This window comes from Caloenas nicobarica, chromosome 7 (genome assembly GCF_036013445.1).
Source record: "Caloenas nicobarica isolate bCalNic1 chromosome 7, bCalNic1.hap1, whole genome shotgun sequence".
Lineage (NCBI taxonomy): Eukaryota > Metazoa > Chordata > Aves > Columbiformes > Columbidae > Caloenas > Caloenas nicobarica.
In genome coordinates this window covers 37,876,034-37,888,494 of record NC_088251.1, presented here as the reverse complement: position 1 = coordinate 37,888,494, position 12,461 = coordinate 37,876,034, and the positions used below count along the sequence as shown (strand labels likewise).

The following is a 12,461-nucleotide window of genomic DNA, read 5'->3' as shown; positions in this document are numbered from 1 at the left end:
CGCATCTTCTCCATATTTGCTGTGTTAAACTGCAGCTACGTGGCTTTCTCGCCCATGGAGAACTGCAAGATATTAATGAGCGGATTGCGTAGTTTCGCTTGTCGTTAAAACAAAATGGTCTTGAGGCATTTCCAGGGCTCTGCTCCCAGAACCGGGACAAGGGACGCGCCGGTGGCAGGTCAGGCTCAGCATCCTCTGATTTAAAAAAGCAGGTTTTATTTGGATAGCCATGAAGCAAGTGGATTCCATCAGGCTGTAACTGGATTCAAACCTCGCAGAGCAAGCGTTGTATCGCTGTTAACTAGTCCTTGTCCAGCAAAACTGTTTCGTAAGGAAATTTGTACATACTCGTAAATATACTAGGTGGGTTTATGTTTGAAAATTGACTTGGTTTATTTATAAATTGACTTGGCTTGTTTAAAAATCCTCTATGAACAGTTATTCCCTAGTACAACATCTGGTCCATTTTTTTAAATGTTCTTGGCATAAATTGCAAAGTTCTTCAGGAGTGAACTTAACTGAAAATTGTGTTTCACTAAGCTGCAATCCTTTTAATGTCTGAATGACTGCTTTGACCTTGGAGAAATAATTCAGAAAGATGTATCATAGGAACTTGGTTTGGGGAGTGTTGGGGATTTTTCAGTTGAATGGCCTGCCTCTCCCTCCTTGTCCCCTCCTTGTCCCCTCCTTGTCCCCTCCTTGTCCCCTCCTTGTCCCCTCCTTGTCCCCTCCTTGTCCCCTCCTTTCCCCTCCTCTTCTTAGATTTTAAGTCTTCGTTTTTGCCAGTACTTAGTGCTATTTATATTTTAGCCTTAACCTCTGAAAGTATTGAATAGTTTCATAGGAAATAGGCCTTGCAGATATTTCTCATTATACAGTTTTTTCCCCTTGCTTTAGATCTAAATGTAGCTCTTCTTTATGTCTTTGGATATGTCTTTTTTTAAATCCTGGGAGGTCTGAACTATGCCCATAGAATAAGAGAGTAAGCTACTTAGTGAATATGAGTTTGATTTGATTTGACCGAGTTCTAATTTGGTTTTTCTTTTACCCTGCTTTCTTCCTCCCACTGCGCACCTGTACAAGTCAAGTCCTGGCCTATGTTTTGGGCACTATGGATGTTATATGTGAAGATACAAAGTCTGTGCATCTTTCTCCATTGTCTTATCGCATCTTCACAGTAGATCCTAAACTGACTCGTACTTGATGTGGCTTACTAACCTCGTCCTTAAACGCGCATAAAGATCTCTGCCTGTCATGCTTTCAAGCTGACTAGGCTTGCCAGTGTTCTGTAGATGCCTCAGTGCTGCTTTCACCAAATCTAATGATCTTTCCCAGGAAGAGGGGAGGAGTGAACCTTTCCAGCTCCAACAACAACAGGTTCCCCTGCAGTTCGTTGAAAAGGAGACTTGCTCGGTGAGGTAACGATAAATGCCTTTGCAAGTCTTGGTACACGTTCACGTGAGCTTAGCAGTGCTGAAGAGAAAAGTAACTCGAGGGTAAGGCACTTGAGAAATGGAGAAATATTCCAAGTGTGTTGCTCGCCCATTATTTTCTGCTTGCTTTCTCATTCTGGCTGCTGAGTATAGTCCTCTCAAAGGATACACCGAGATGTCTGAATGTACTTGTTGAAGTAGTTACGGACTGATACTGATAAAACAATAGAAGATCGGGTCTTAAATATTCTTGAGGGTCATCCTAAGATTAGAGAACTAGTTACAGCATAGTACTACTGGGACTGTTGTCTTCTACTTAAGGTATTGATGAAAGAGCTGCCTTCCAAAGTACAGTAAAGTGCTTCAGAGAAGAGGATTGAACTGGGGCCATACTGTGATATTTAATTTCTTATAAAATGCCCGCTATCTTTACATGTGAAAACATGATGTTTGGAATTTTTTTTCGTGCACTAATTTTTCCAATCCTTGACTTCCAGGAGTGTTAATATAATATTTAGGTCATTGCAGTAGACCCACAGACAGTGTCTGGCGTACACAAGTGTGTTTGCAAGCCCCTTCTCTTTGCATGTCAATGTGTGTGCAATAAAAAGGGGGTAGAAACCAGCTCAACTTCCCTCACCTTCAGTCTCAGGCTATTTTTTTTCCTTGGCGCCAACTGCATCCACAGGCCTGTGCAACTCTTGTATTTACTGCTCAGCCCTGTTTGAAGGTTTTCCTTTAGCTATTTTTATTAATAATTTTAAGGCTTTCTTTTCTCTGGTGCTGGTCCTTGGGGAAAAGTCAATTTTGCCTTTAACTCATCGGCTTCTGGTTTTGACCCTGGAACTCTCTCTGTGGTTTCTGGTGCCAGTTTTGGATATTTAAGTGTTCTGGTTGGTCGACATTTAAATGAAGAGCCAAAAAGACACAGCGACATTTTCAGACCAGGTGAGTTTTTCTGGAGGCAGGAGGCTCGGAGTTCATCCATGGAGCTTTAGACCTCTCTGCTTTTCCTGGGTTACGGCTTCCTGCAGGTTTCACTCCTGAGGGATCAGTAGTTCTCCAGTACTGCTTGTCTGTACATGCAGACAACACAGTTTGAAGATACTTAGTTACAGCTGCAGTAGGAAATTCCTCCTTTCTGGAAGCAGACCAGGCAACAGTGTGGACTGAGGGTTGCTCTGCTTTGCCAAAATGCAGATATTTTTGTGTGTTCAGAAGCAGATATCTCTGTTCCTGGAAAGCTTTGCTTTCAGAATTTAAGGTATCCAAGAGTTTGGACTCTTCTTATGGCCAGCAACAGCTGAACAGGCATCATCAATTGGGATTCAGGCATTCCAGCTCTGTTATACTTTGATCTTTACTTTCCTCATCATCTTCTTTGCTGTCTAGTCCTCCTTTACCTGTTGAGTGTTCTTTTTTTTGTTTGTTTTATTCTTTCATGCACTAATTTTTCCAATCCTTGACTTTCAGGAGTGTTAATATAATATTTAGGTCATTGCAATAGACCCACAGGCAGTGTTTTATTCTTCCCTTGCACAATCTTAACTTCATCCTCCCTGCTGTAGATCACTTTGTGCCTCTTACAGCCATCTCCATCCTCCCCTGTGTATTTGTTCTCCTTCAGAAACATCTTGTTTTCTGCTTTCTCAGTGCTTTTGCACATAGTCCTTCATTTCTTGATTTTTCTTGGCTTCAGCATTGGCACCTGTAATGTGCAGCCTCCTAAGGCTGCAGCAGTCTGTTATCTTCCAAAACTGGGGAGCTCTTGCTGGATGCCTAGTGCTCTTAAAAAATTCGATCCGTTAATTAGGAGCTGAAATTGAAAGGGGGGAACGGAGGAAGAGGACTCGGAGCTAGAAACTCTGCATTTATGTTGGTGAAAAAATAATCCACGGTGGGTTCTTCCTGTTACTGGTCTGCGGGTGTATGCCATACATGTATACGGAGATACTCGCAGAGTATATACAGCGTGTATATATTATATATACACAATATACACCCAGTATTGCAAATGGTTATCATATGATGAATTGCAAATTAAAGTGTTGCACATGAGCGTGGACAGCAATCTATCTCCTTGGGATAGCTACGCACTCTCTAAAAGCACTTTCTAATCATTCCACTGGAAAGGTGAACACACAGCATCATTTATCAGAAAAGTGGTTGTTTTTGTGCTGAATCCTGTGCCCTGTTGGATTGCATGGAGGATTTGGCACGGCAATATTTGTCCTGCTGGTTTTGAGATATCATAACTGGTGAGCTCAGAGGACTTAACCGCAGCATTTGTACCATCAGCCAGGAGCACAGGACCAGTCCTAGACCTAAAAGGACTCCAGGTCTTAGATCCGCAATCTGTATTTCAGTTTCTTCAGATAATTTGTCAGACGGATAAGCTGTGAGATGCCAGAGTTCGTGCTGTTTCTAACAGGATGGGTCCTTTACATCGCCCTCGCTGGATCTCCACGGCTTCTCTGATCTATTCGGGCTCCCACTGCTTCTGTTTTAACTGAGTCGGAGAATATCCTGGAAACTCGGAGCTGTGAAGACCCTGTTTACTGCCGACAATAAATGGAAGCTGTTGGACACAGACGAGGTTTCATCTGGTGCTTCTTGCCTGATGAGAAGCTTCTTTTCTTAGAAGGATTTATAAAATAACATTATCTGTTGTTGTTACTGATGTATGGCTATCATGTACTTAGTGGTAACATCTTTGTCAAATCACCTCATTGTGTATTTTCTTTGTTTAAATATGTGCTTTAAAAATGGTTCACAGTGTTGTTTGCTTTCTGACATACTGTCGGCCTATGTCCAGTGGGGACAGGGAAATGTATTTCAAACCTGTGTTTCAAAATCTCGGGGGCGTGGGTTTACCAAGTTGAGTTTCAGGAATGTGGTGGCTAGGAATGGCAGATGATTTACACTGAAAGCTCATTTCTCCATGTTCTCTTACCTGATGAGATTTACATAGATCTCCTGGAAACTGAGAAGCAGAATTTCCAGCACCTGCAGGTGTGTTTGGGCTCCTGTTGTTATCGAGTACTGAGGGATGCCCAGTTGAGAAGAGTCTTCATGGATAGGGAGAGAAAGGAAGTAATGATAATGTTAAACACATAACGTTAGTAGTATCATTAAGCCGCATGTACAAGTGATGCAATATTTTATCCTTATAATAGAAGGATTAGTTCAAATTCCTTTGATGGCTAATGAGTAAAATACATATATTTTACACTAAATCTTTCAGAAACAGCGTTTGTTCAAACATCAATGTCTTTTTTACAGGTACTCCTGAGGATTATCCACAGTATTTCCATATGAATCTCACAACAGCTGTACTCACGCTCCTGAAGCCAATAAACAGGGATTTGCACCAGAAGTTTGACTTGGTTATTAAGGTAATTTTGGCTGAATTATTATTTCCATATGCTTTTGAAAAACGCTTAGTAACAAAAAGCTCTAGAGAAAATGTGGGGTGGGCTTGTTTGTCTTTCCCGCATTTTTAAAATATTTAATTTTTAGCTTGTCAGGCATCAATTAGCACAGTCATGGAGAAAGAAAGGTGTGAAGGATTTTTGAAAAGGGAATGGATCAGGGTAGATTTCTAACACTTCATGATGTATTGATGTTGTATGAACAAACTAACATTTGCTTTTTACAAACTCAGTTGTCCTAAGAATGCATCTGGTTTGTACGTCATGTTTTCTCCAGCTCACAACCCATGCTGGAGAATCATATGGATACAAGTAATTGTCTGAGTACTGAATATTGGGAGCAAAGAGAACAAAAAATCATCTCCATGTCATGTAGCAATTTTGGGGGGGGTTTGTTTGGTTTGGTTTTGGTGGGGTTTTTTTATTTGTTTGGTTTTGTGGTTGTTGGGGGCGGGGGGATAAGTTGAAGTTTGTTTGGCTGGGGTTTTGTTGTTGTTGTTCAGGGATCATTCGACGAAAAGGAAGCTCACTCCAGAGCTCTTCTACTGAATAACGAGAAAACTTGTGCAACACAACCTGTGCTGATCTCATTCAGCTCCTGTTGCTGGGAAAAGGCAGAAACCACTTCTGTGGGGTTGATCTTTTCAAATCCTGCCATTGCTGAGGAGAGTTGGCCGCCTCCTCTGTTGTACATACTGCTCTGTCCTTAATTTTGCAGTCTGCGGTTCTTCTCGACTGAATCGAGTGATCAAGGCACATATCAGGTAGTTGTGATGAGCGTGTTGTTACGGAAAACCTCAAAATGTGTCTTCATCTGTTTGCTGAGTCCCAGGTTTGCAAGTATAAAATATTTCCAGCATTTGCTGCTGGCTTTGCCAATTTGAGGATTAAGAGGAAAAGAATAGGAGGTGATGATATCGATATTTAATTGATAAACTTGTTAAATGTGGTAAGGTGTTAATTTTACTTCGAGCAGAATTCTACAAAGCCATAAAGTTTGCTGCAGGTGAAATTTGTGTGAGTGGCCTCCTAAAGTCGCTTCAGTAAAGACGGTCTCTAATGAGAATAGAACCGAATTACGTTCGGTTCTTCTGGAGACAGTCTGGAGTTGTCCCTTAAGCTGTTGTCAAATGACACAGAAAATTCTATAGGTTTTTCTGTATTTATTGGTAAGCGGAGGAGCAAACAAAGGAGAAGGGAATTGCATTGGTCTATTCTGAAGTCATGGATCACTTGGGTATTTACTGGTGTATCTTACATAGAATAGCGAGTGGGCTGCAGGGCTGTCATAAAGCTCTTGCTGTTCATATTAATATTATTTAATCTATTTCTGAACTCAAGGGTTACACTCACGTTACCAATTATTTATTTGCATCTCCCATCCCTCCAGTTTTTTGGGGGGTGTTGCTGGTGGCACTGGCAGCAGAGGGTCCCTTGGGGAGAGTAGCTCCTTCTGTGCCGGCCTGTGAACCTCTGAAATGATGGGCTGGGCTTTGCCGGCTCCTGGACTCGGTGCTCTCAGCCCATCATGCGGTCGGAGCAAAATGCTTGTCATTCCTCAGGGAAAATCTCAGGAGGTTTTTTTTTTTTTCTCCTTTTTTCTTTCATTTTTTTCCCCCTTTCAGAGCAGAAGCAAAACTCAATCCTTCGATCATTTGGGAGCAGGGGGAGCGATGATACACTCTCTGCTCTTGAAATAAGGAGGGACGAAGGAACATACACAAATACTGTGCGACAGAGCTACCTGGGTCCCCAGCTGTGTCTGCATGGCCATGCAAAAGCTGACTGGAGCTAGTACCTGTGGGACTTGTAGGAATTCTTCTTTTTTATACTAACTCTGAGCATTTATTAAGGACAGGAGGGTTAGGACAGATTTGCAGGCTCCCTCGGTGAGTCTCCAAGAGGGCAGCAGTTTCTCTGGGAAGATGATGATAAGTTTATTAATATACAGGCCCTTGCTGTATCTTCTGAGGAAACCAACTGTGAGTATAGTAAGGCATAAAATGGATCAAAATTGAAACTTATAGGAATTTTGAATAACTCAGCACCTTTTAAAATACTCGTTTTAATTTCCTACCTCAGTTGATGATGTATACGTGGAAGTACAAAGCTTGTATATGCTTAGGGTGAAATAATGTGTGATTGGATTCTTTTATAATAATCTATTTTTGAGCTTCCTTCCTGTTCTGGAGTTCTGCTGTCAGTGAGACTAATGAAGAAACTGAGGTGGATTAACATCTCAACAAATATGTTACGAAGTTATGGGTTAAAGCTCTTTAGTGCTTTGTTTGGTCTTGTTGTTGTCAAAATTCAGCACCCATATACAGTAGCCGAAGACATCAATTAAGAAAATCAATTGCACTGGTCTGGTACCACATTCTCTGCAGGTAAATAGCAAACTCTGTTGTTAATGGAAATGTTTATAGGCATTATTAGGTTCATATTGCTGTGTTATATGTGCAGTCAAGGGGATAATAAGGAAAATTATCAATCTGTAAGAACGATAATATGCCACCTGCTAGAAAAATAAAAGTTTTAATGCTGTGTTGTTCAGGGACTTTTTGAACTGGTGTAGTGTCTCAGGCTTGTACTGAATTGAATCTTCAGATTCGTGTGTTGCACATTCTCAAGTTTGCATTTCTCACGGTGTTGAAGTTTTCGAATGTGATTCTGTTTTATCTGGAGGGGTGCAAGGTATGATGCTTCCCCTAAACAGAAAAAAAGCTCTTTTTGCAGGACTCGCTAAATTTAATCTTTAAAATATTCCCTCTGATATCAGGAGATCAATTTTTTTTCCTGCCAAAATATTACAGAAAACAATGACAGGGAAAAGGTGGTTAAGTCAATACAGAAATATTAGAATGCATGAAGTAAGGCAGACAGGAAATTGGTGCACTCATCTCTGGTATAAAAATTGCATTGCTGATAAATGCTGAATTCTCAAATAGGTAGACAATGGAAAAGGCTGAACTTCCTAATAAGAAATGCCAGTGTTCAGCCTCCCTGCTATCTCCAGAAGATATTTGATGATAAGCCAGGATGCAAACTTGCGGGTCCTCCTACAGGACCTCTCGTCCCTTCCACTCTCTGCAAAGCAACAGGGCCTTTTACAAAAGAACAGGTATTTTTGTGTGTGTCCCACCGAAATTGCCATGTGCCAACTGCAAGGCTGGCACAATGAGCATGTGGATTTAGAGCCTTTGAAGAGAAAGGGCTTTCCAGTGTTAATAATACTGTAACTAAAAACATAGTCTGTGTGAGACCTAAAATATGTAAGGCTGTCAACATTATGTAGACAGGAGGCTACGTTCCTGTTACTAGCTCTAAAAAGCATCAGTGAGGTTTGTTTTGGTTTGGTTTTTAAGCATGTGTATCATGAAACAAATAGGACAATTAATCAAATTGATGCACTTTGATCCTTTCCTATTTGAACGTCGGTTATTTATCAATCAGGCAAAATCTAAGCTGACAGTTCTGTTAAAATCAGTTTGCAAAGTGGACTCCTGAAGGCTAGATGTGCTTACATAAAGTCAGCGAAATACCGATGACTAGAAATGCTACACTACGGAGGAATTTACCACACCTCTAAGAGGCCAGATTGTGATGAAATTACTCGGGCTGAGTGGTAATTATTTAGTTCTCAGGGACTCGGGTGGCTTTGGGAGCAGGCTGAGGGTCAGGAGCTGCACCAGCACAAGGGCTGTCCGTCCTGCCCACAGGATGTGCCCGTGGGGAGATTTGGGGTAAAAATTGGCACTAAAGAGTTGTTGCTTTAGAAAATACTTCAAACCATCATGGCAAGAAGTGATCCTCCTCTGAACAAACCAGCAGCCATGTTATTGACTGTGATTACAGAAACTTTGTCGTATCTGTTACGAGCTGAGGTGGTCCTGCTGAAAATAGGAATAGGAATACAGAGTAAAGCAGGTAGGGGAAGTGTTTTCTTACCAGCTGTTGGCGTAACCGGCTGATAATATGTGCCAGAAATCAGCTCTGGTTCTCCACACATCAGTGCTGCAGTGGGTTGGAATCTAGCAAGTAAGGAAGAATCAGGCATTTTGTTTGCTCAGGATTGCTATAAAATCTGTGGGAGTTGCAATAGAAAAAAGGCTGGCAGTATTTTGAGGCTAATGGAGTCTAGACGTACCTTTTCACTTTGTGCTTGTCTCTCTCTAGTCTACATCATTTACCTAGAACAATCAATACCTCACATTTTCTCCAGTGGAAAGAGAATGCATGCCTGTCAGATTCAAAGTCAGGATAAGAATTTTATTTCTCTTGCAGGAGTTGATTTTCCCTTTTTAGTAGCATGGGGGATACTTGCATTAATGACTGAAAATACTTTGAATATTATAAAATGAGGTGGAAAAACAGATGAATGTTTTGCTAATCTCATGTGGACACCTGTGTACTGGGGAAATTAAATTTATAATGTAGGATAAGGGTAGGTTTTCCCACAAGCTGTGTGCTTAATTCTTATACAACTATCTGTTGTGTTTGGTTGTATTTGTGCCATTGGGAAATTAGGAAGGATTCACGTAAGTTGGGCATCTCAATAAAAACTCCAAATAGATTTTAAAAAAAAAAAGAGAGAGAGAGGAGGGTGGGGAATAAGTTTCCCAGTTACAAATAATATTCGTACCCTTTTTAATACAACTCTTTTCCTAGATCTGAGAGGTTTACGGTTCTTAGGGAACGGTCTCTTACAAAAATAATTGGTTTGCATCACAGTTGCTTGGGGGTTTTGGTGCCTTCTGTTGGTAACAGAAGTGTTCTCCCAACACCGTGCGCAGCTCTGCGGAATATTCTGAAGAATATCCTTACGGAGTATTTTCTGTATCTTCTGAACCTGTCTTGAAAAATTGTTACGCCCAGGTGGTGTTTCAGCCAGGCCGGCATTAACCTCGTGACAGTTAATACCGCAGGAGCAATTGTGCAGCGGGATTGCGTTTCCTGGTGGTTTAGGTGGTGACAGAAGGTCAGCGCCGTGGGTCAGGGTTGAGCAAACTGCTTGAAATTCCAGTGCCACGGGAAAATTGGTTTGAGGTCTCATCCTGCAAGGAGCGGTGTTGAACTTCCCAGCGGTAATAACCTCTCTGCTTGCTCTTCAGGCTTGAATCTTGGAATGGAGCGTGATTTCCAGTTTTTAGAAGGCTGCGGCTAGACAGGAGGTTGGAGTGAGCTGGTTGTACTTTGGGTACGCGTGTAGAGCCTGAGCCTGGGATCAGCCAGGCCAAATTCCACGGTGATGGAGATGGTGTGTGAAGCTTGGCTACAAATACAACGTGCCGTCCACTGGTGCACGTGTTTGATTACATAAATGCTGTTGTGATGCTGGTGTAGCATCAATTTGTCTGCCTGTTCTCCTGCCCATCCCAAGAACCCGCTTGGGAGCTGGAAAGGCCACTTTTCCTTTCTGGTGGAGGCGCTTTGGATCCCAGGGTTACTCCCAGTAAGCATATGGACCGTTCCAGTTTAGTTAGGCCCTTTGCAATGTGCAGCATTTTCCCTGATACGGATGTTGGCAGCAATGACAGAAAGTGATGCTCTCCTACGACACCCGCTGGAGGTTAATTGTTTTCTGTGTTCCTTTGGGGAACTTCATTGATCTCTCAAGGCTGGTGAAAGTTTACTGCGTTACACAAAAAGAGAGGGTTGCTGAAGCTCTGCCTTCAGGATCAAACTGTGGACAAACATGCGCTTGGAAAGCAGAAGGTCAAGGGCATATATGCCATGTTTTGTATGATCTATTCATGGAGCAAAGACTGTTTTAAAAAACAGGTAGGTCATCGAGCCCAGCACTCGACTGGGGCCCTTTGCTTTTTAAGAAACTTGCAAATGACCTCAAGGGTTGAAATACTGAAATAAAGAAAAAAGCTTACTATGATCCCGAGCTATTACAGAATCATAAAATTGCTGAGATTGGTGGGAATCTCTGGAGATTGCCCAGTCCTGGGTTTGTTAGCTGCTTGGCGTAGGTTCTGTAGCCTCACTCCGACTGTCATGGTGGTAAAGATGAGGATTGACTGTAGAATCGCAGAAGGACTTTGTGAGAGCAAATGAGTCAGTGACAACATGGCTGCTAAAATTAGTCATAGCTTAAAAATAAAGTGAGACAAGTCAGAAAAGATCATCCTAGCCTTATGCACAAAGTGATGGGTTCTGGCTTGACTTGGGAAATGAGATCTTGGCATTGTAACTGATAACTGAGTGTGAAGGTTGGCTTAGTGAGCTGTGGCTGCCAAAAAGGCAAATTGAATGTTAGAAATCATTAGGAAAAATAGAGAACAGAGAAAAATATCCTGGCAGTGCTGTACAGATCCAGGCTTTATATGCCTTGGCCACAGCAGGCAGCTTTGGTCACTCTCACAAAAAGGACAGAGCAGAAGTGAAGCAGGTTCATGTCAAGAGTGGAAGGAAGAAGAGGTGACAGACACCCATAAAATGCAGTGTCACGGTTCTGAGAGTGAAGAGGAATCGGTAGCTCGTTGTCTCCTGCGGTGCGAGCGCTGGGAGTTATCAAATGAAACAAGCAGGTGGCAAGTTTAAAACAGTCAAAATAAGGTTGTTCTTCATCTAATTTAGTTTGTCTGCTTTGACAGGCAGCGATGTGGGGCTGAAAGCTGATGTGGGCTCAAGGGGAGGCAGAGCTGGCTCGAGGAAGAAAAATCTGTTGATATCAAGGGAAATGCAGGGAAATGTGAGCTGCTTATGTTGTTCTCTAGGCTTCTGTCTTCGGCTGCAGCCGCAACCGTGATTTTGCACTGCATGGATTATTGGTCTGATCTTGTACAATTCTTACGATATTCCTTTGAGTTTCAGAATAATACAATGCTAACACGTAGTGGGAAGCCATGCAGTCGGGCTCACTAGACGGGAAATTCCTGCACTGCTGGTACAGAAATGGTCCAAAGTCCATGGTTTTTGAGACTGGAAAAGTCCTGAATTATCTAACTTGTTTCACCGCTTCAGACACTTCATATTTGCAATATTTGGTAGGTTTTTGCGATAATGTCAGCCTGCAATTCTTCTCATGCTGTTTTGGTCTTTGGGCTCCAGGCATCTGTTGACCTTTATTTTTTGTCTTGGTTCAGGGTAGCTCTAATTTTCCCCTCTTCCAGTATATCTTAAAGAATATAATTTCTTGCATTTGAGGGGATTTGTGCTTTTTCTTTTGCTCTTCTAAATTTTAAAATGGTGCAAATAAGGATTTCAGCACAAAGCCCTATTTACTTGATTTAATCAACATGATAAAGACATTAGTTTGAAGTACATGTCTGGGCTGCAGCAGTTGAGGACTTGGAGAAAACGTCAGTGATCGCTGTCGAATAGGTCTCCAGAAAGTAACCTACATGTTAAAAAGCTCGTCTTCCTAAATATCATTGTTTTCTCTCCAATTTCTGTGAGTGCAGAGTGGAAAATAAAAGATAGGCTTCATGGCGAGTATGGTTTTCTAAAAATATTTTGCCCTTGTTCTGGAACCTCTTTGTTTTTGTCTCTATTGTTTGAAATGCAGCTGAAGAGTCTCCTCTGTTCTTTCCCAACAGTAGAGATGTCGCAGCTATAATGGGAAACAGTGATTGCTCTGCCTCAAAAT

The 12,461-nt window shown here is 41.9% G+C and overlaps 1 protein-coding gene across 1 annotated transcript in view; it reads left to right on the top strand.

The window, feature by feature from the left end:
- PCDH15 (protocadherin related 15) overlaps window positions 1-12,461 on the top strand; it is a 340,270-nt gene that overhangs the window by 151,874 nt on the left and 175,935 nt on the right. The window contains exon 11 of the mRNA XM_065638430.1: window positions 4,716-4,828. Within this exon, the coding sequence (XP_065494502.1) occupies window positions 4,716-4,828 (113 nt within the window). The remainder of the gene's footprint in view (window positions 1-4,715; window positions 4,829-12,461) is intronic.